The 22,813-nt window shown below is 45.7% G+C and overlaps 2 protein-coding genes across 2 annotated transcripts; both read left to right on the plus strand.

Annotated features, from left to right (window-relative positions):
- The first annotated feature begins 4,063 nt into the window (after positions 1 to 4,063).
- Positions 4,064 to 7,564, plus strand: LOC308606936 (C-C motif chemokine 4-like). The gene is made up of 4 exons (XM_081218441.1): positions 4,064 to 4,200; positions 6,235 to 6,285; positions 6,768 to 6,879; positions 7,280 to 7,564. Exons 1-4 carry the CDS (start codon positions 4,134 to 4,136, stop codon positions 7,446 to 7,448), a joined length of 399 nt encoding a protein of 132 aa, XP_081074567.1. The 5' UTR covers positions 4,064 to 4,133; the 3' UTR covers positions 7,449 to 7,564.
- An 11,280-nt stretch (positions 7,565 to 18,844) lies between these two features.
- Positions 18,845 to 22,394, plus strand: LOC308606938 (C-C motif chemokine 14-like). The gene is made up of 3 exons (XM_081218443.1): positions 18,845 to 18,982; positions 21,604 to 21,718; positions 22,178 to 22,394. The coding sequence occupies exons 1-3, from the start codon at positions 18,895 to 18,897 to the stop codon at positions 22,320 to 22,322; spliced, it is 348 nt and encodes a 115-aa protein (XP_081074569.1). The 5' UTR covers positions 18,845 to 18,894; the 3' UTR covers positions 22,323 to 22,394.
- Positions 22,395 to 22,813: the final 419 nt, after the last annotated feature.

The following is a 22,813-nucleotide window of genomic DNA, read 5'->3' on the forward strand; positions in this document are numbered from 1 at the left end:
CATCAGGCATACCCCCCTCTCTTCCTGTATCAGGGACTCTCTGATGCTGCCACAGAGAACCGAAAGGAATCTGTTCGGTACTCAGGAACATGCAACTTGGAGGTACTGGACGAGGACTCATGACTACAGGGACTTGGAAGTCACTGGGTAACATCCACAACAAAGGAGAAAGTCAGCGAGTGGATAGAATGACTTGTCCCATGGAAGCCAGCCAGCCTCTTCCCTCTGCCACGACAGTGCTAGTGCAACAAGCCCTTGGCTATGGTGGCAGGGATGGCGGCTATGCGTGGGCCCAACAGTGTGGGCTCTCTCTCATCAAGGCCCCTTTAACTATTGCCACTGCTGAATGCCTAACCTTCCAGCAGCAGAAATAGATGTCAAGTCTCAATATGGTACCCACCTCCAAGGAGAAAATACAGCCATATGGTGACCTGTTGATTATCTTGGACCTCTGCCACCCTGCAAGGGAGAACAATCCAACCTTTGCAGGACTGACACGTGCTCCAGAGGTGGGGGGTTTTTCCCTACCAGCAGTACCTCTGCCAATGGTCCAAGGACTTACAGAATGTCTGATCACTCAGTATGGTATTTGTACCATGGCTCAAGTCAAGGGATCCATTTTATAGCAAATGGTGTGAGTCAGTGGGTATATGGGATCCACTGGTATTAGCATATACTTAATCACCCAGAAGCAGCCAGATCAAAAGAATGGTGGGCTGTTAATAATTTAGCTGAGGCAACAACAAACTTCAGGGTTGGGACCTTCCCAGAATGCAGTATATGCACTGAATCAAAGGCTGTCAGATGATATGTCGCCAGTGGCTAAAACACTCAGGAACCAAGGGGTTGGCCCCTCTCTCCATAATTCCCAGTCATCTATTTGTGGTTCCCAACCCTGCAACATTAGGCTCTGCTGGATTCCTGGGGAGAAGGCAGGGGTGGGTAGTAGAGATGTACTAGTATGAGTACACAGTATGGGTTCTTTTGAACCTGAAAGAACTAATACAACCATCTTGAAGGAGGCTTTGTGATGGATTAGGCGTAATAAAGGCACAAACACATTGGAGGGAAGCAAAGGGTGTATTGTGTATTACTTCACATCCTTGCAACCTCACCCTTTAACTCAGCCACTGCTCAGTCATCACTTTTCTTAGATTTATACAAACTTCATGCAGGTCTCCTGCCTCATAACTCTAGCTTCCTGCCCTGGGGCTCCTCTGATCCTGAGCTGTGGAAATCATGATAGAATATAACACACATGCATTAGCAAACCAGAAGTGTGAGGAATTTAATATCTGTGATCCACCACTGGCCAGTGACCACAGTCCCCACCATCTATTGCTGTGTAACAAACCACCCAAAGTTTAGTGGTATAAAATGACCATGATTGTATTCTACTCACAAATTCTATGGGTCAGAAATTCATACAGGGCACAGCCCAGACGGCTTATCTCTGCTGATGATGCCTGGGGCATGCTTGGGAAGACACAATTAGCAAGAAATGACTCAAAGGGATGGGGAACCATCTAGAGCAGTGTTGTCCAATAAAAACACAATGCAAGTCACATATGTAATTTTAAATTTTTTAGTAGCCATATTAAAAAAGTAAAACAGGGGAATTCCCTGGCGGTCCAGTGGTTAGGACTCGGCACTTTCACTACCTTGGCTCAGGGTTCAATCCCTGGTTGGGGTATTAAGATCCCACAAGCCACATGGCATGGCTTTAAAAAAAATTTTTTTTTAAAGTAAATCAGATGAAATAATTTTCATAATGTATTTTCTTTAATCCAATATATCCCAAACCTTATCATTTCCACATGTAATCGATATAAAAAATTATTGAGATTTTTTACATTTTGGGGGTGTACGAAGTCTTTGAAACCCAGTGCATAGTTTATACTTTCAGAATATCTCAATTTAGATTAGCCCCATTTAAAGTGCTCAGTAGCCACATGTGGCTAGTAGTTGCTATATCGGGCAGTGCAGATCTACAGGCTTCCTCACTCCCATGTCTGGCACTTAGGCTGGGACGACTTGAAGGCTATGCTCATTTGGGACTGTCAGCCAGAACACCTACACGTAGTTTGGGCTTCCTCACAGCATGGCAGCCTCAAGCTAGTCACTCTTCTTAAATGGTGGCTCAGGGCCCCAAGAGTAAGTGTCCCCAGTGATCAAGGTTCAAACCCCATGGTTTTTCACACCCTAGCTTCAGAGGTCACATGGCATGCTCCATTGACGGAACCAGTCACAAGCCCTCTCTGCTTCAAGGTGAGAAAACATAGACCCCACTGTTTGATGAGAAGCAGGTCAACGAATTTGTGGCCATATTTTAAAAGGCCACAGGGAAGAAAGCCAGGAGATAAATGTTTCTCCTTTCTTCCTCCAGGCAAAATATTCTGCAATGCATTCATAAGGCACTTCAAAAAGTCCCAGCAGAGGGCTTCCCTGGTGGCGCAGTGGTTGAGAGTCTGCCTGCCGATGCAGGGGATGCAGGTTCGTGCCCCGCTCTGGGAGGATACCGCATGCCGCGGAGCGGCTGGGCCCGTGAGCCATGGCCGCTGAGCATGCGCATCCGGAGCCTGTGCTCTGCAACGGGAGAGGCCACAACAGTGAGAGGCCCGCGTACCGAAAAAAAAAAAAAAAAAAAAAAAAAAGTCCCAGCAGAATCAAACGCTAATCCCCACCAACTGGTCCAGGCTCTCATTCCTGCTCCTAGGAATACTTCCCAAGTTATTGAGCTTCACCCCATAGTTCTCATGCTCTGCTTTCAGGGGAATTTAAACTAGGAACAAAGATACAAAAATCCCTGCTCTCATGGAGTTTATGTTCTAGAAAAAGAGACAGATATAAAAGATTTACAAGTAAAGTATATAGTATATTAGATAATGTTAAGTGCACAGGAGAAAAAATTAAGACAAGAAATTTGGGCAGAGGGAGATTATAATTTTAGATAGAGTGTCCCAGAAAGACTAACCAGAAAAATAACATTGAGTAAGGAGCTGAAAGAAGTTAGGGAGAAAGTAATACAGTAATTTAAGGGAAGAGTAACGAAGGCAGAGGGAACAAAAGTCTCTGAACCAGCCTGTATAACTGAAGCAGAATGAGTGAAGGGAAGTAATAGGGCCTGAAAACAGAGAGAAAACAGGGACCAGAGCACATAGGGGCTTGTAGGCTATTAGAAGGATTGGGCTTTACACTGGGGAGATTAAAAAGCCATCGGCGGGGTTTAGACAGGATTGACTTGGTCTGAGTTATATTTTAACAGGATCACTCTGGCTGCCATGTTGAGAATGAAGTGAAACAGGGCAAGGGCACAGGAAGGAGACAAATTAGGAGGTTTTTGCAAGAATCCTGGTGAGAGATAAGGTTGGCTTGGACAAGATGGAGAGGGTAGATGTGGTAACAAATAATAAGATTCTGGCCACATTTTTTTTTTTTTTTTTTTTTTTTTTTTTTGCGGTACGCGGGCCTCTCACTGTTGTGGCCTCTCCCGTTGCGGAGCACAGGCTCCGGATGCGCACGCTCAGCGGCCATGGCTCACGGGCCCAGCCGCTCCGCGGCATATGGGATCCTCCCAGACCAGGGCACGAACCCGTATCCCCTGCATCGGCAGGCGGACTCTCAACCACTGCGCCACCAGGGAGGCCCCTGGCCACATTTTTGAAAGTAGACCCAATAGTATTTATTAATGGATTGGATGTGGGGGTGAAACAAAGTGAGGGGTCACATGACCGGGTTCACACTTTAGAGCATCCTCTCTGGTCACCCCTGATAACAGGCTGCTCGTGCCCTTGAATGGGGTTAACTCCCGAGGAAAAAATTCTGATTGAAGTATTCAGTGACCCTCCTAGAGGAAGTATCCTTCATAAACTAGTCCCTCCCTTTGCCTGTATCCGTTGGGCAGTTGGGAAAGCCTCAAGTCATCCTTGCCCTCTACTTCCTGTTGCCTTCCCAGCCTCGTTCCCTTTTTTAGAAATAGTGTGTTGTCTGTTATTCAGCCAAAGAACAGCATTCTGACCTCTGCCCTGTGACTTCCTGGTCCCCCTCTTCTTATAAATACAAGGGCAGAGCTGGGGTCTGGGGGAGTCAGAGAGCAGAGAGCCCAGGAGTCCTCAGGCTGGTCCTGGCTGTGCATGGGGAAGATGAAGACCTCAGTAGCTGCCCTCTCCTGCCTCATCCTTGCTGCCCAGGCTGCAGCTGGTGAGTTCAGTGAGCCTTCTCACAGGTGGGCAGGTTGATGGTGACTCTCAGTCCAGGGAGGAGACGCAGAGGGACACCTTTGTCCCAATAGGGATGTGATACTTGGTTAAAAGCAGCTGCAGTAGGTATAGACCTCTCCCTGCAGCCTTCGATCCCTGGGGAAAACTGTATACAGGTGACTGGTCCCACCTGGGGAAACAATTCTCTCCCTTTCATGGCCATAATTATCTGACACTTTCTCTTAGCTGATATAGGACCATTATGGGCTAGATCAAGAGAACTGTAGTAAACTTGTAAATCTGTAGAAAGAGGTATAGAATTCTATGATGTTAGAGCTATTATATACCCTCTGGTGTAAAACTATCATTTCAGGGAGGAAATTGGACAAGCCGGGCGAGTGACTCACCCAAGTCTACTTAATCACATTTATTTATTTATTTAACAAATAAATATGTAGTTCTTCCTATATGAAAGCAGGCACTGTTCTAAGTGTCTTACAGATATTAATACACTGGATCCCCCTAACAATGCTGTGGGGTAGACTATCAGCAAATTATATGGTTTTGCTTATTATTATTATTATTCTCATTTTACAAATGAGAAAGCTGAGGCATAGAAACCATAGGTAACTTGCTCAAGATCACACAGCCATAAGTGGTGGCGTTAGGAAACAAGCTAGTTAGCAAGCTGTTATGGAAAGACATGTCATTTAAGACTTTATTTTGCAAGCCCCACACACATCATATCAAGCATGTTGAAGTGTGTGCACATGCCTCATGTAATATAATTTATATGTAACTATATAAGAAATGAGCTAAAAGTTTAGTTGTGTTTGCCTAATTAGTATAGTACAGGTCTACAACCCCTTATCAAAATCTCTGGGGCTAGATGTATTTTGGAGTGCAGAATTTTTCAGGTTTTAAAAAGATAATAAAATATGACCCAGCAATTCCTTTTCTTGATATACCCAAAAAACTGAAAGCAGATACATGAAGAGATACCTGTACAACCATGCTAACAGCAGCATGAATTTTAATCACCAAAAGGGGGAAGCAACCCAAGTGTCCATTGACAAAAAAATGGATTGAAAAACAGGGTACATATATACAATGGAATATTATTCAGCCTGAAAAAATAAGGAAATTCTGATACATGCTACAACATGGATGAATATTGAAGACATAATGATAAGTGAGATAAGCCAGTCACAAAAGGACAAATAGTATAATTCCACTCATATGTGGTACTTCAAGTAGTTAAATTCAGAGACAGAAAGTAGAATGGCGGTAGCCCAGGGGATGGGGTAGGGGGAAATGGGGAGTTATTGTTTAACAGGTACAGAGTTTCAGTTTTGCAAGATGAAAAAAGTTCCATGGATGGATTGTGATGAGTTGCACAATATGTGAAGGTACTTAATGTTACTGAACTGTACACTTAGAGATGATTAAAATTGTATACTTTATATTATGTACATTTTATCACATTCTAAAAATATGTATTTTTAAAAAGGTAACACATACCTGGACATTACTTAACATCCCTGACAGAGTCTGAGAGACACATTAACCAAACACAGTAATATTTCTGCAGCAAACACATTTACTCCTATGTTAAAGGAGTAAATAAAGCCTGTAGATAGCCTCACTTCACTTTGGGTGACATTGAGCCACCAAATCATTTAATGAAAAATTTGTCTGCTTCCAGAGTCCTGTGAATTCCAAAAATGTGTAGAAAACATTATGGACTGTATCACATTATGTAGCTAATCAACTGATTTATTTGTGTTGGATTTTCAATTTGCTTTTCGTATTCCAGTCAATAGAATGTTTTCATGTCTCAAACTTTTTCAAAAGTTCCCTGAAAAGTCTCTGGGCCTTGATAGAGAAAATGGGCCTGGAGGCAGGTCTGGTCCAGTGGTCCAGCATCCTTGTCTCCCTACCAGGGGATGGGGTTGAGGAATGAGATAGATGGAGATGTTGAAACAACTGAGTCCCAGTAATTTTTCTTCCCTTCTCTACTGTTTCTCTCAAATAGAACACCTGATGCTGAACCTGAAGAGTACACACTCAATAATGTCTCAAGGAGGTAAAGTTTTGTTACAGTATATATATATCTGCTCAATGGCTTCAGTCTACCTCGTTTACAGGGCCTGGGGGGAGAGGAGGGTCCTATGGGTGGTGAACATCTCCAAGGAATTTCAGGATGGGCCATGGGTCCATAGGTGGCCTCTTCCGTAGATGACCTCTATGCCACTTGGCTGTCCCAAGAGCTGGCTCATCTGGGGGAGGGGGGAGGGGTACTCTGTGATGCCCCCTGCAGGCCTCAGACCCTTCCTCTTCTGGGAGGAATGGTCCCGCTCTGTTGTGGCCCTGCCTGGATGCCCTCAGACACACAGCTCAACCCTGGGGAGAGTGAAGCAAGGAGACACCAGCAAGTGCTGGCAGAGAAGGAAAACATCCCTTTCGAGTCCTGCACCTTCTTACCCTTCCCAGTACTCAGGAGGAAAGGGGGAAAGGATCTAGTTTTCCTCGGACTCAGTCCTTAAGTGACCCTTTCTCTTGCTGTAGGCTTTCACCGTCCCACTGACTGCTGCTTCTCTTACACCCTACGAAAAATCCGATGTGTATTCATGAAAGATTATGTAGAAACGACCACTGCATGTTCCCAGGCTGCTGTCATGTAAGTGCCAAGTTCACTGGCCATGTCTGGGGGTGTGGAGGGGGGCATCTGATGGATGGATGTCCAGAAAAGTCCCACCCTCTGGCTCCTGCCAGGTCAGCTGAGGCTTATGTCCTCATTAGGATCCATCAGGTATGAGATGTTCCCAGGGAAGAGGGAAGCTAGGGAAGGAAGGAGAGAGCAGGAGCGACGCTGCCCAAGGAAACTCCATGAGTCACTAAGGGAGTCTTGGAGCCAGAGGGAGGGTCTCAGAGAGGGGCCACTCTGAGCTCCTGCAGCAGAGAAAGGAAAGAACAGGCTGGGCCCAGTGGGGAATCTGAGGGGCAGGGAGGATGGGCCTCCCCATCCCCATTTGTTGAACCCTCCTCTGTTTGTAACCTTTCCCCCCTTTGCTCCCCAGCTTCATCACCAAGAGGGGGCAGCAGGTCTGTGCTAACCCCAAAGATGAGCAAGTTCAGAAATGCATGTTGCACCTGAAGCTAAGATCAGTGATCAAGGACCTGAGAACACTATCTCTTGAGAAGGGATACTTGGAGTCAGCCCCCTCACCTCTATCTCTCTTGCCCTGACTACCTCCTAGGTGGGCCCTGGCCTGAATTATTTTTTAAAAAGCAACAATTACTGTTCTGTTCTGTTCTGGTTACAAAAGCGGTGCATTAATAAAGAGTATCCAATTTAACTTTAACTTTAAGAGGAAAACGAATCTGTCGGAATTGCTGAACTTTGGATTTGCCTTTTTGTCAAAACAGACATCAGAGTAGAGCTTTTTAAAAGCTGAAAACATGACACTCAAATATAGATTGAATATGTGTCAAAGATGTATTTAACTCATTAATGAAGGAACAATTAAACTGATTCAAAGATCATCTGAGGAACAGAGGTTTATATAGTTATTGGGGATGGCATTCTGAAATGTTAAGTTAGAGAAAGACAAATGAATATCCTATAGGGCAGGGGTCCCCAACTCCTGGGCCGTGGACCAGTACCAGTCCACAGCCTGTTAGGAACCTGGCTGCACAGCAGGAGGCAAGTGGCAGGTGAGTGAGAGAGCGAAGCTTCTGCCGCTCCCCATCGCTCCCCAGTGCTCACATTGCCACCTGAACCATCTCCCCTGCACCCCATCTATGGAAAAATTGTCTTCCACAAAACTGGTCCATGGTGCCAAAAAGGTTGGGGACCGCTGCTATAGGGCAATAAATCTGTAACTTTGGGGATTATCTTTTCTACTAGACAAAAATCCCTTGCATCTGTGCTTGGTAAAAAGCTACAAGTTACAAGACATAAAGAAGGAACCACAATAAGACGTGTAGGGGGGCAGACTTATGATATAGTCAAGTCCCATACTCCCTGGTAGGTGACCCACAGACTGGAAAATAATTCCATTGCAGAGGTTCTCCCACAAGAGTGAGAGGACTGAGCCCCACATCAGGCTCCCCAGCCCAGGGGTCCTGAACCAGGAAGACAAGCCCCCAGAGCATTTGGCTTTGAAGGCCAGCAGGGCTTAATTTTGGCAGTCCCAGAGAACTGGGGGAAATAGAGACTTTACTCTTTAAGGGCACATACAAAATCTCACAGGCCTTAGGACCCAGAGCAAAAGCAAACATTTGATAGGAGCCTGGGTCAGACCCACCTGCTGATCCTGGGGAGTCTCCCAGAGAGGCAGGAGGCAACTGCAGCTCACCCTGGGGACATAGACACTGGCAGCAGCTATCCTTGGGAGCTCCTTCTACCACGTGGACACTGGCGCTGGGGGGCACCACTGCGGAATCTTCCCTCTAGCTTATTGCTCCAGGATCCAGCCCTGCCCTGGCCCACAGCTTGTAGGCACCACTGCTGGGACATCTCAGGCCAAGCAAGTCGCTGGGTGGGAACACAGCCTCACCATCAGCAGACAGGCTGCCTTAAGACCCCCTGAGCCTACAGCCACCTCTGGACATGGCCTCACCCACCAGAGTTCCAGAACCCAGCTCCACTTACCAGTGGGCAGGCACCAGCCCCAGAATCCTCAGGTCCCCAGCTCTGCCCTACAGGAAGCCTGCTTCAGCCTCTGGACAAGCCTCAGCCACCAGGGGGCAGATACCACATGCAAGAAAACCACAATCCCACAGCCTACAAAACCAGCCTGCCCACCAGCAGGCCAGATCCTACCTTGGGACCAGCTGGGCCTCAACCTTGCCCACTAGCAGGCCAACACAAGCTTTGGGACAACCCGGACATCATCATAGCCAGTTGTATCAGGAACTGCTCACCCCCACCACCAGTGATCTGACACCAGCTCTGGGATCCCTGAGCCCTGCAACCAGACTCCAGGATCCGGCTCTGCCTGCCAGTAGTCTGGCACTAACCCCAAGACCTGGCTTCACCCACCAGTAGGCAGATAACACCCTGGAGTCTTCTAGGTCCTGACTCTGCCCACCAGTGAGCCAGCACTAGCCCTGGGGCTCCCTGGAGTTCTGCAGTCAGCAGCCTTGTGACCAGGCCCTACTAACCAGCAGCCAACAGCTCCATACAAGGCAGAACCTGGCAAACAAACAGACCAGGGCCAACTAAGCCTATCAGACACCCACATAGCCCGCCACAACAGAAGGAACCACACAGCCCTCATAGGGGGAACCTCTAGAGCATACAGCTTGGATGATGAGAGGGGCATGTACTGCTGGGATGCACAGGACGTCTCCTGCAGAAGGCCACTTCTCCAAGGTTAAGAAATATAATTCAAGTACCAGATACATAAAAATACAAAGAGCAACTTAGGCAAAATGAGGTGACAGAGGAAGATGCACCAGACAAAGCAACAAGATTAAACCTCAGAAGAAGAACTAAGTGAAGTGGAGATAGGCAACCTACCCAAGTAGGAGTTCAGGGTAGCGACTGTAAAGATGACCAAAGAACTTGGGAGAAGAATGCATGCACAGAGCAAGAAGTGAGAAGTCGGGCTTCCCTGGTGGCGCAGTGGTTGAGAGTCCGCCTGCCGATGCAGGGGACACGGGCTCGTGCCCCCGTCCGGGAAGATTCCACATGCTGCGGAGCGGCTGGGCCCGTGAGCCATGGCCGCTGAGCCTGCGCGTCCAGAGCCTGTGCTCCGCAACGGGAGAGGCCACAACAGTGAGAGGCCCACGTACCGCAAAAAAAAAAAAAAAAAGTGAGAAGTCTTTCACAAAGAGTTAGAAAATATAAAGTAAACCCAAAAAGAGATGAAGAATACAACAACGGAAATGAAAAACACACTAGAAGGAGTCAACAGTAGACTAAATGGTACAGAGGAATGGATCAGCCAGCTGGAAGAGAGTAGTGGAAATAACTGATGCCAAACAGAAAAAAGAAAAAATAATTAGAGAAATGAGGACAGTTTAAGAGAACTCTGGGACAATATCAAACACACAAATATTCACATTACAGGGGTCCCAGAAGCAGAAATGCAAGAGAAAGGGGCTGAGAACATATTTGAAGACATAATAGCTGAAAATGTCCCTAACCTGGGAAAGGAAACAAATATCCAAGTCCAGGAAGCACAGAGAGTCCCACACAGGATTAACCAAAGAGGAACACACCAAGACACATTGTATCAATAATTAAAATTTAAAGATAAAGAGAGAATATTCAAAGCAGCAAAGGGGGACTTCTCTGGCAGTCCAGGGGTTAAGACTCCACTCTTCCACTGCAGGGGGAGCAGGTTTGATCCCTGGTCAGGGAACTAAGATCCCGCATGCTGCACAGTGCGGCCAAAAAAAAAAGAGAGAGAGAGTGCATTGGAATAGTCAAGGGTGGAACTTCAACCAGGATGTTCAGGGAGAAATAAATTGACACCTGAAAATTACGAAAACAAAATAAACATCATGAAAATAAACTTTAAAAATATATTTAAAAAAATAAAGACAACAAAGGAAAAGCAACAAACGACATACAAGGGAGCTCCCATAAGGCTATTCGCTGACTTTTCAGCAGACACTCTACAGGCCAGATGGGAGTGACACAATATATTTAAAGTAATGAAAGGGAAATACTTACGAACAAGAATACTCTACCCAGAAATATTCTCATTCAGATTTGACGGAAAGACCGATACGTTTACAGACAAGCAAAAACTAAAAGAGTTCAGCACCACCAAACCACCTTTACAAGAAATGTTAAAGGGACATATCCAAGTGAAAAAGAAAAGGCCGCAATTAGAAACATGAAAATTATGAAAGGAAATAGTCATCAGTAAATGCAAATATATAGTAAAGAATCAACCATGTACAAAACTAGTAGGAAGGTTAAAAGACAAAAGTAGTAAAATCATCTATATCTACAATTCGCAGTTAAGGGATAAACAAAACAGTTAGATGTAAAATATGATATCAAAATCAGTAATCATGAGGGGTGGAGAGTACAAATGCAGGGTTGTTAAAATGCATTTGAAATGAGAGATCAGCAACATAAAACAATCATGTATACATATATACATTGCTATATAAAAACGTCATAGTAACACAAACCAAAAATCTGTAATAAGTATACACACACACAAATGAAAAAGGAATCCAAACATAACAATAAAGATAGCCATCAAATCACAAGGAAAGAAAACAAAACAAGAAGAAAGGGACAAAAAAGACCAACAAAACAACCCCAAAACAATAAACAAAAGGGAAATAATACATATACATATACAAATACATAGAGAATCCTAAAGATGCTACCAGAAAACTACTAGAGCTAATCAATGAATTTGGTAAAGTAGCAGGATACAAAATTAACGCACAGAAAGCTCTGGCATTCCTATACACTAATGATGAAAAATCTGAAAGTGAAATCAAGAAAACACTCCCATTTACCATTGCAACAAAAAGAATAAAATATCTAGGAATAAACCTACCTAAGGAGACAAAAGACCTGTATGCAGAAAATTATAAGACACTGATGAAAGAAATTAAAGATGATACAAATAGATGGAGAGATATACCATGTTCTTGGATTGGAAAAGTCAACATTGTGAAAATGACTCTACTACCCAAAGCAATCTACAGATTCAATGCAATCCCTATCAAACTACCACTGGCATTTTTCACAGAACTAGAACAAAAAATTTCACAATTTGTATGGAAACACAAAAGACCCCGAATAGCCAAAGCAATCTTGAGAGCGAAAAACGGAGCTGGAGGAATCAAGCTCCCTGACTTCAGACTATACTACAAAGCTACAGTAATCAAGACAGTATGGTACTGGCACAAAAACAGAAAGATAGATCAATGGAACAGGATAGAAAGCCCAGAGATAAACCCATGCACATATGGTCACCTTATCTTTGATAAAGGAGGCAGGAATGTACAGTGGAGAAAGGACAGCCTCTTCAATAAGTGGTGCTGGGAAAACGGGACAGGTACATGTAAAAGTATGAGATTAGAACACTCCCTAACACCATACACAAAAATAAGCTCAAAATGGATTAAAGACCTAAATGTAAGGCCAGACACTATCAAACTCTTAGAGGAAAACATAGGCAGAACACTCGATGACATAAATCACAGCAAGATCCTTTTTGACCCACCTCCTAGAGAAATGGAAATAAAACAAAAATAAACAAATGGGACCTAATGAAACTTCAAAGCTTTTGCACAGAAAAAGAAACCATAAACAAGACCAAAAGACAACCCTCAGAATGGGAGAAAATATTTGCAAATGAAGCAACTGACAAAGGATTAATCTCCAAAATTTACAAGCAGCTCATGCAGCTCAATAACAAAAAAACAAACAACCCAATCCAAAAACAGGCAGAAGACCTAAATAGACATTTCTCCAAAGAAGATATACAGACTGCCAACAAACACATGAAAGAATGCTCAACATCATTAATCATTAGAGAAATGCAAATCAAAACTACAATGAGATATCATCTCACACTGGTCAGAATGGCCATCATCAAAAAATCTACAAACAATAAATGCTGGAGATGGTGTGGAGAAAAGGGAACACTCTTGCACTGCTGGTGGGAATGTGTATTGGTACAGCCACTATGGAGAACAGTATGGAGGTTCCTTAAAAAACTACAAATAGAACTACCATATGACCCAGCAATCCCACTACTAGGCATATACCCTGAGAAAACCATAATTCAAAAAGAGTCATGTACCACAATGTTCATTGCAGCTCTATTTACAATAGCCAGGAGATGGAAACAACCTAAGTGTCCATATTTGGATGAATGGATAAAGAAGATGTGGCACATATATACAATGGAATATTACTCAGCCATAAAAAGAAACGAAATTGAGTTATTTGTAGTGAGGTGGGATGGGCCTAGAGTCTGTCATACAGAGTGAAGTAAGTCAGAAAGAGAAAAACAAATACCATATGCTAACATATATATGGAATCTAAGAAAAAAAAAATGTCATGAAGAACCTAGGGTTAAGACAGGAATAAAGACACAGACCTACTAGAGAATGGACTTGAGGATATGGGGAGGGGGAAGTGTAAGCTGTGACAAAGCGAGAGAGAGGCATGGACATATATACACTACCAAACGTAAGGTAGATAGATAGTGGGAAGCAGCCGCAGAGCACAGGGAGATCAGCTCCCTGCTTTGTGACCACCTAGAGGGGTGGGATAGGGAGGGTGGGAGGGAGGGAGACGCAAGAGGGAAGAGATATGGGAACGTATGTATATGTATAACTGATTCACTTTGTTATAAAGCAGAAACTAACACACCATTGTAAAGCAATTATACTCCAATAAAGATGTAAAAAAAAAGAAGATACATATCAATAATTACTTTAATTACTTTACTTTATCAGAGGCTTGAAGATCTCAAAGAGTTACTGGATTAAAAAATGCTAGGCCTTGGGCTTCCCTGGTGGCGCAGTGGCTGGGAGTCCGCCTGCCGATGCAGGGGAGAAGGGTTCGTGCCCCGGTCCGGGAGCATCCCACGTGCCGCGGAGCGGCTGGGCCCGTGAGCCATGGCCGCTGAGCCTGCGCGTCCGGAGCCTGTGCTCCGCGATGGGAGAGGCCACGACGGTGAGAGGCCCGTGTACCGCAAAAAAAAAAAAAAAAAAAAAAAAAAAAATGCTAGGCCTAAGGGCAATGTGTGTGGTTTCTTTGGTCGAGTTATTAGCTCAGCAGAATGAATGGCGAGCCCAGACCACCTCAGCAGTGTGGATAGCAGAGGGCCAGGTATCTCCTGATCAAGGCTTTTGGTCAGGACTCTAGCAGCTGGAAAGAAATAAGGGGTGGAAACTGAGAATTTCTTTTCTGACCAAGCATCTGGTCAATCACAACAGTTCTCTGAGCTCTTTGAGGAGAAAATGGCATGTTATGTTAGGTCAATTATGTAATACTCTCTTTTCAGAGTTCCTCAAAAACCAATGTTCTCTTTTGCTTCCTTGATTTCTGTGGTGCTTCTGCCAGAAATGCCTCTCCTTTCAACCTTCTCAGAAAAATTCAACCCATCCTGCATGGTTCAATTTAGATGCCACCATAAAACCTTCCCCCACTATCCCAGCCAGAGCATCTCTCTCCCTTTCTCTGGAATCCTGAAACAGATATTTATCATCACTCAAACAGATAATGATGGAGTGACTACTTTATGTTATACTTTATGGTAGGCATTAGGAAAACCATGAGACCAAAACAAACCACATTCCTGCCCTTCAAGTATATTTCAGTGTATAAGAGGAGAATATGATACAGTGACTGTCATAAAGTTAGAATATTTATTCAGAAATTGGTTCTGAACTCCTGTTATATGTCAAGTACTCTTTTAGGCACTGGGGAAATGTATGGTGAAAAGGACAAAATCGCTGTCTTGCATGAGCTTTCAGTGTTATTCAACTGTCATTAACCCCCTTTGTCCAATGACTTATTCAATGACTTTAATAAAATTCCATGAACAAAGTAAAAAAAAAAAGACTATTTCAGGGTATAGAGAAGACTGAAAATAAGACTAAGGTATGACATCTGTGTGCAAAAATCATATCTAATTCATCACTAAATCTCTAAATTATTATGCAACACTGAATTACAATGATGAGTTTTTTTGTACTGGGGGCAACCTGCCTGGGACTCTGGCCTACCCCGCCCCAGTCAGGAGGCCCAAAGGCTGAAGAGACCAGTACAGTAAAGAACACCAGTTAGGAAGCTGTGCTATAGTTCGGGGCTTCTGAAATTTTTCATGCATAAGAATCACCTGGGCTTCCCTGGTGGCGCAGTGGTTGAGAGTCCGCCTGCCGATGCAGGGGACGCGGGTTCGTGCTCCGGTCCGGGAAGATCCCACATGCTGCCGAGCGGCTGGGCCCGTGAGCCATGGCCGCTGGGCCGGTGCGTCCGGAGCCTGTGCTCCGCAACGGGAGAGGCCACAGCAGTGGGAGGCCCGCGTACCGCAAAAAAAAAGAATCACCTGGAGGGCTTGTTAAAACCCAGAAATTCTGGGCTTCCCTGGTGGCGCAGTGGTTGAGAGTCTGCCTGCCGATGCAGGGGACACAGGTTCGGGCCCCGGTCTGGGAGTATTCCACATGCCGTGGAGCGGCTGGGCCGCTGAGCCTACGCGTCCGGAGCCTGTGTTCCGCAACGGGAGAGACCCGCGTACCGCAAAAACAAACAAACAAACAAAAACACAGAAATTCTGACTCAGTAGGACTAGGTGGGGCAAAGAATCAGCATTTCCACCAAGTTCCCAGGTAATGCTGATGCTGCAGGGTGGAGTGGAAATTTGAAGAGGAACTCTCACTCTCAACTATGTAACTTCAGCATTGTTTGCAACTTTTATATAAAGCACATACTTCTTTAGTAACCAAAAAATAATTTCAAAGAATTGAAAAAAAATGAATCTTCATTGTTTTTTCAAGGACAAACAACAAAATGGGCAGGCTTTTGACTTGTGTTAATTCTTAATTTTTTTCATGATGAAGCTTATCAAAGCTACTTAATTATAAAAGAAATATACAACTGGGAAAAGTTTAAATATGGCTAAATAAGTCTGACCACCAATTTTGAATTTTTAAAAGTAAAAATCTTAGAAGGGCAAAATAGCTAGAAAAATATGTGCTTTAAAGCTGTAAAAAAACAAATCCATATTTTTACTATTTCACTTTTAGAACCACAGGCAAGATTTTTAAAGTAAAGGAAAAAAAAGATTTTAAAAGTAATATAGCTCATTCTCTTTTCTCTTGGTGTGAGCCAGTGCTTGGACAGAGGGCATGACCCACTTGGTTGAGGCCAGTGGAGCTGTAAGACTTCTCACACACAGGCAATGAAGCAAAGAAGTAAACATATTAAGGGTCCCACCCACCATTTCTATATTATTCAATTTTTTAAAATCAGTGCATATGTGTTGCTTTGAAAAACATTTTTAACATTTTTAAAAATAATTTTATTTATGTATTTTTGGCTGCATTGGGTCTGCGTTGCTGCGTGCGGGCTTTCTCTAGTTGCGGCGAGCAGGGGCTACTCTTCATTGCAGCGTGCGGGCTTCTCATTGCAGTGGCTTCTCTTGTTGTGGAGCACGGGTTCTGGACACAAGGGCTTCAGTAGTTGTGGTATGTGGGCTCAGTAGTTGTGGCTCGTGGGCTCTACAGCACAGGCTCAGTAGTTGTGGTGCACGGGCTTAGTTGCTCCGCAGCATGTGGGATCTTCACGGTCCAGGGCTTGAACCCGTGTCCCCTGCATTGGCAGGCAGGATCTTAACCACTGCGCCACCGGGGAAGTCCGATATTTTTAACATTTTTTAAACAGGCACTGCATACTCACCAATGGGCAACAGGAGAACCTTTAAGGTCTCTGATTATGTTGCCACCGAAGTCCATTCATCCCACTATTTTGCAATTTTCATTTACTTTTTTGAGTCCCTCTTCAAGCTATGAGTCCTCTGAGGTCAGGGTCACCTCCAAGCCTAGCCCATGATATTATGGCAAAGAAGTGATGTGGTCACTAAACCCATTCTCTCTTCTCCCTGGGCACACAGATGATCTATATTTTCCTTACCTTTGCCATTAAGTTGGAGCCAGGTGACTTCATTTTGCCCATGGAGCGTAAGTGAAAGTAATTTGTACTATTTCCGGAACTGGGCCATAAAAATCTGCCCATCCCTCTCTGCTTCTCCCCTTTTGTAGTAAACTTGGAGGCCTCTTGTGGAAAATGGCGCCATTACAAGACAGAAGAAGACTTGGTCCCTGAATGGGTGCATGAAACAGCCTTCTCCAACACACACTCAACGCACACTCATCCCACTGCTGGCCCACACTGGACTGTGACATGAGCCAGAAATAAACCTTCATGTAACGAAGCCCCTGAGATTTAGGGGTTGTTCATTATAGCAATAAGTGTAACCAGACTAATGTGGGTAGGAATTCAATAACTGCTTGAAAAATAAAGGACTTTCCTGTAAAGATCCCAGCAACAACTTGGCAAGTAGGCTAGTCTCCACAAAAACAAAATAATCATTATTTCTTCCCAACTCATATTCTTCCCAGAAACATCTTGTTTCCTTAGATTGTTCCTAACGACAATTGCTATCACTTGACTTGAGGAGTTTAAATAGTGTTATTATTGATAACAAACACAGAACATTTTGAATAAATTACTGTCTTGGCACCTAAGCATGAGAATTCAGCTGTTTCCTGTGAGATATACATACTTAGACCAGCTCAATTCATCCTTCTAAAACATATACTTACAGATCACTTGCTATCTGCTAGTCCTGCCCTCCCCTGATGAGTGGAGGAGAGAAGATGGAAACAGCCTTCTAACCACAACAGCAAGAATAGGGCAAGTTCCCCCAGGAAGAGCACGGTCAAGGCCACTGGACGGAGAGTGTGAAGAGGTGGGTCTGTCCTGCGTCCAAATCATTTCGTGAACATGAGCAAGTCTCTGGCCCTTCCTGAGCTCTAATTCCTCCTCAGTAAATAGCCTGTTTAGACAAATCTAAGGAGGACGCAAGCTGCACCTTCACAGAAAGCACATCAGTCACATGACGCATGGACATGGCCTCAGAACCATTTCCAACACTGAGCGCCAGTCCACCACTAATCAATGAGACCTGCTAGCCATCCCTGAATGAAGCATTTTCTAGGTTCCCATCAAGCTTTTCTGTAATGAAAGTCAGAAACTGGGAGAAGGTCCCAAAGGGATCCACTCTCTGAACTCAGAAAGGTCTCAGAATAAAGGTTTTCTAGAGAAGCCACGCCAGGCAGGACAGTTTTAGAGACAGCTCGTTGGGGGCTCCCGTGTTTCTTCTCCACAGCAGAGTGATTAAGGACACAGACTTGGGAGCCAGACTGCCTGAGTTTGAAGCCCGATTCCACTTATCAACTGTCAAATCTTGGGGGAGTAATGGATGCTTTTTGTGCCTCAGTTTCCTCAACTACTGATAAAAGGCTTAAAAGGGCTAATATTCATGAAGCGTTTGGGACAGCAGCTATTGTGTATAGCAACCCTTAAAGTATAATGCTTGTTAAATAAATTATCTGCTGAGCACCATGACACTTCTTCACCCCAGGGGACAGTGAAAGGCCGGGGATGAGGTAGGGAGCCAAAAGTTCTGCTGAAGAGCTTAAGTGAGGATTTCTTAGACCGGATGTGGGGGCTCCAGGCCTCATCCTGTTACCCCAAATCCCCTCCAATCTCCAGCCCCCATACGGCCTTGCTCTGAGGCCAGGAGCCAGAATTGGGCACAGGACACATCCCAGCCTTGGAGATCTTTCACTGAATCTGAGACAGTCTCCTCTACCACTGTGCTCATGGTCGTCCTAGGACTAAGGAAGAGCTTATATCAAAGGGTTAAACGTATTCCCACTGGGGATGGAGGTCAATTTCCTCCCTGAAATCTCGGCTCTCTGTTTCCTTCACTCCACCCTCAACAAATGTGCAGGATATGAAATTGCTGAGGAGTCTACTGCTTCCTACTTCCCTTTGAAATCTTAGTTCCCTTATTTTAAAAAAATATTTTGCCTCAATGAACATTTCTCAAAACTTCCTCAGCCCAGGAGCCTCCGAAGCCCCTACCAGGTCAGCTCTCCTCCTGCAGCCACTCCCTTCACAGGAGGATGAAGGTCTCAATGGCAGCCACATCCCTCCCCCTCCTCCTCGTCGTCATCACCATCGCCCTGGGGTCCAAGACTGAATCCTATTCAGGTGAGTGCAATACCTTCCAACCTGGTTCTTGTGGGGAAACAAGCACAAGTAGGGTTGCCGGGGATACAAGGAGAAAGGGGCTCTAGAAGGAGGTCTGTTATCTTTTTTGTGTTATTGAAGTATAGTTGCTGTACAATGTTATATAACTTACAGGTGTACGATAGAGTGATTCACAATTTTTAAAGGTTATACTCCATTTATAGTGATAAAATATTGACTGTATTCCCCATGTTGTGCAATATATCCTTGTAGCTTGTCTTATACCTAATAGTTTGTACCTCTTAACCCCCTACCTCTACTTTTCCCCTGCCCACTTCTCTCTCCCCACTGGTAACCACTAGTTTGCTCTCTATATCTGTGAGTCTGCTTCTTTTTTGTTATATTTACTAGTTTGTTATATTTTTTAGATTCCACATATAAGGGATATCCTACAGTTATTTGTCTTTCTCTGTCTGACTTATTTCACTTAGCGTAATGCCCTCCAAGTCCATCCATGTTGCTGCAAATGTCAAATTTTCATTCTTTTTTATGGCTGAGTAGTATTCCATTGTATGTATATAAGGTCTGGTGTCTTATTAAACTGGTTTCATCCTCACCCTGCCCAGGATGAGTCCCCTTCCTGTCAATGCCTTGCAGTGAGGCCAGGCTATCTCTTCACTCCCTCAGTTCACCTCTCTTCACCATTAAGCAAAAGACTGGCCCATCCCATTTGGGGTCATTATCCCCAGGGAGACTGGGGAACAGTATTTGGAGCCTCTCGAGGCCACTATGTCCATTTACCTCCTGGGATTTGGACCCAGGCTGCTTTCAGGGTCCGCCCTACCCCATGAGTGCAGCATCGCTTAGTTATGTGGTAGGGGGAAATGCAACAGTTGGGGGCGTCCCCAGGCCACCTTTCTTCAGCTTATTTCTTAGGATGAGCTGCCTTTACAGACAGCCAAAACTATTCCTCACTCTGCAATTTTACTTTATTTCCTTTTCAGAAACTGAAGGGAAACATAGAAAGTTGTTGAACTAAACCTGACTAAAGTTGACAGAATCTGGACAGTTTGATTTGCCTCTCTGAGAATTCACTCAGACAGCTCAGAGGAATGCAGTGGCAGTGGTTGCTGGGGACCAGCGGGTCCCTTATTTCGCTCTTTGGGGAGTGAGGATGCTGCTGGCAATGGTGCTGGATAAGAGGACCAGCCCTTCCCTTTCCACCCAAGCACCCGGTCACCGTCGGCGACCCCGAGATCATCGCTGTGCACACCCACATGTCTGTCCAGGCTGGTCACATAACACGCACAGCCCCAGTCACTGCGCCCGATAACTGCAGGGCCCTTGATCTGAAAGGCCCTTCCTGCTACCCCCACAATTCAATCTTGGTGTGACTTTGCTGTCACCCCCTTGCACCTCCTGTAAGAGCCATGAAATTTCAGAATCAAAAAATAACCGAAAAATAGTGATTTTTTAAAAAGTGTTTTAGATCAGGAAACCTTCTCTTCAAGCAAAATCTTACACAGGAGGCCCAAAATGTAAAACAGACAAAAAGGCTGATGGGGTCTTATACCCAAGACTGAACTCTCAAGTGCATCAGTGCCTCCAGGAAACTTCATGTAAAGACAACCAATCCAGTTAACCGCCTCTTCACAGATGAGGAGACCGAGGAGGGAATGAGGGGTGATGGGTGCAAAGCCCGCAGAGGCGAGGTGGGGTGTCCTGCAGATCTGGGTGTCCTGGCTCCCGGGCCATTGTCCTTGGGGCTTGGTATGGGCATCCTGCCCTCTTTGCAGTGCACGGGCAGGATGGGGACACTGGGAGGGGCAGGGTCTGCATTCCCAAATGGCATGCATCCCAATCCCTATTGGGATTTCTTCCCATATCCCTCCTTTTTGGAGCACCTCTGCCAGCTGCCCCCAGGGATGGCGTGTGCTCACTGAGATCTGGGCTTTGCTGCTCTTCCATCTGGAGTTCAAAGTCATCAGCCAGTCCTTCTGGGGTGGGGATGTGGGGGTGGAGAATGGAAAGGAGAGTGATCACTAATGGAGGAAGAGGGAAAGGGGAGCCCCGGGAAGAGTCTGAAAGGGAGACCAGAAGACTGAGTTTTTTCTACAGCCCTCTCTTGGAATTCTGGGGGCTGTCCCCTCCTTCCTTCCCTCTTCCACCGGCTCGGGGGCAGAGGCAGCCAGCAGCCATCACCTTTAACAAGTGTCCTGATCTGGGACTTCCCTGGTGGTGGCGAAGTGGTTAAGAATCCATCTGCCAATACAGGGGACACGGGTTCGAGCCCTGGCCTGGGAGGATCCCACATGACGTGGAGAAATTAAGCCCGTGCGCCACAACTACTGAGCCTGTGCTCTAGAACCCGTGAGCCACAACTACTGAAGCCCGCGCACCTAAATCCCGTGCTCCGCAACAAGAGAAGCCACCGCAATGAGAAGCCCGCGCACCGCAACGAAGAGTAGCCCCCCGTCGCCGCAACTAGAGAAAGCCCGCGTGCAGCTTTCTCTAGTCTCTCTTTCTTCGCGTTGTGAAGACCCAACGCAGCAAAAAATAAACAAGTAAAATAAACAAGTGTATTAAACAAACAAACAAACCAGTGCCCTGATCTCAGCTTCCCCCTCATGCTTTCTCCTCAGGAGGACCTTACCACCCCACCGAGTGCTGCTTCAGCTACGTGACCCGGGCAGTCAGGCGGCAGTGGATTTCAGGCTATTATGAGACCAGCAGCCAGTGCTCCAAGCCTGGAATTGTGTAGGTGGCACCCATACACCACACTGGAGGAGGGGGAGCCAGCAGGGCCCGGGTAGGGGAGAGGGGGGCAGGGAGGACACAGAATGGGGGCTCCCCAGGGTGCTTCTCAGGAATGTCCACGCAGGGAGAGGCAGCCAGGAGGCAACCTGGGGGCTTCTGGGCTGTCTGGGGCCCGTTGGGGCCAGGAGGAAGCTGGTGCCATGGATGGGGAGGTGTTGGGGAGGGGAAGGGGAGGCAAGGGGCACTTCCTGGGTGGGGACACCGAGACTAGATGGGTCCAGGGGCCCTGAGGGGCTGAAGGGCCTGCCTCAGAAAGGACGCTGGCCCTGGGCTACCTCTCACGAAGGAAGGAGAACCAGTCTGGGTTGGATGAGGCATTTGTGAGGAAGGGAGGCTGGGCTCTTGCTTCCTGGCTGCCGGACCCTCGGTTTGTCACCCTTCTCCCCTCTTGTTCCACAGCTTCATCACCAAAAAGGGCCATCACATCTGTGCCAACCCCAGCGATGACTGGGTCCAGCACTATATCAAAGGAACTGGAGGAGATCTGAGTGACCCAGAAGTAGCGGAGAAGGACAAAGCTCAGAATTTAAAGAGACGGGGCTGAACCCCTCTCCCATCTTAGCCCCAGACACCTCCTGGGAGCTGCCCTGCCTTGAATTAAAGACCCTCATGCCCTTCCCTGCCCTCATTCATTTCTACTAAATTGCCCATTGGCAGTAGACTTGAGGACACTGGTAAGCCCAGCACAGGGTGGCACTCTCAGCCTCAAGCATCACTCTGCAAAAGTTTGGCCAGAGCCTGGTGCCAAAAAATGGGTCAGGCCTGCGATGGAGGTAGAGGAAAACTGAGCAGAAAATGAGGAAGACAGTGTAAAAGCTACCTTTACACAATAATAACCACAATCATAACAGATACCATTTTTGTAGCGCCTTCTATATTCTAAGCACTCTGCTAAGCAGTTTATGTGCATTATCTTATTTAAGCTTCACAAGTGTAAAGCTAAGAATTATCACCTGATTTTGCAGGTAAATCTTCATAAAGGCCTCTCTATAGCAAACTCCGTAGTCTTTTTCTGGGCTGGTCTCAAGGCCTCTG

Source organism: Mesoplodon bidens (genome assembly GCF_964165515.1).
Source record: "Mesoplodon bidens genome assembly, chromosome: 19".
Taxonomy (NCBI): Eukaryota; Metazoa; Chordata; class Mammalia; order Artiodactyla; family Ziphiidae; genus Mesoplodon; species Mesoplodon bidens.

Excerpts from the sequence above, each read along its gene's own strand:
- LOC308606936 (XM_081218441.1), top strand. The coding sequence starts at position 4,134 with ATGGGGAAGATGAAGACCTCAGTAGCTGCCCTCTCCTGCCTCATCCTT. Across the intron at positions 4,201-6,234 it reads TGCTGCCCAGGCTGCAGCTG|AACACCTGATGCTGAACCTG; the intron begins GTGAGTTCAGTG and ends TCTCTCAAATAG. Across the intron at positions 6,286-6,767 it reads CTCAATAATGTCTCAAGGAG|GCTTTCACCGTCCCACTGAC; the intron begins GTAAAGTTTTGT and ends CTCTTGCTGTAG.
- LOC308606938 (XM_081218443.1), top strand. The coding sequence starts at position 18,895 with ATGAAGGTCTCAATGGCAGCCACATCCCTCCCCCTCCTCCTCGTCGTC. Across the intron at positions 18,983-21,603 it reads CAAGACTGAATCCTATTCAG|GAGGACCTTACCACCCCACC; the intron begins GTGAGTGCAATA and ends CTTTCTCCTCAG. Across the intron at positions 21,719-22,177 it reads TGCTCCAAGCCTGGAATTGT|CTTCATCACCAAAAAGGGCC; the intron begins GTAGGTGGCACC and ends CTTGTTCCACAG.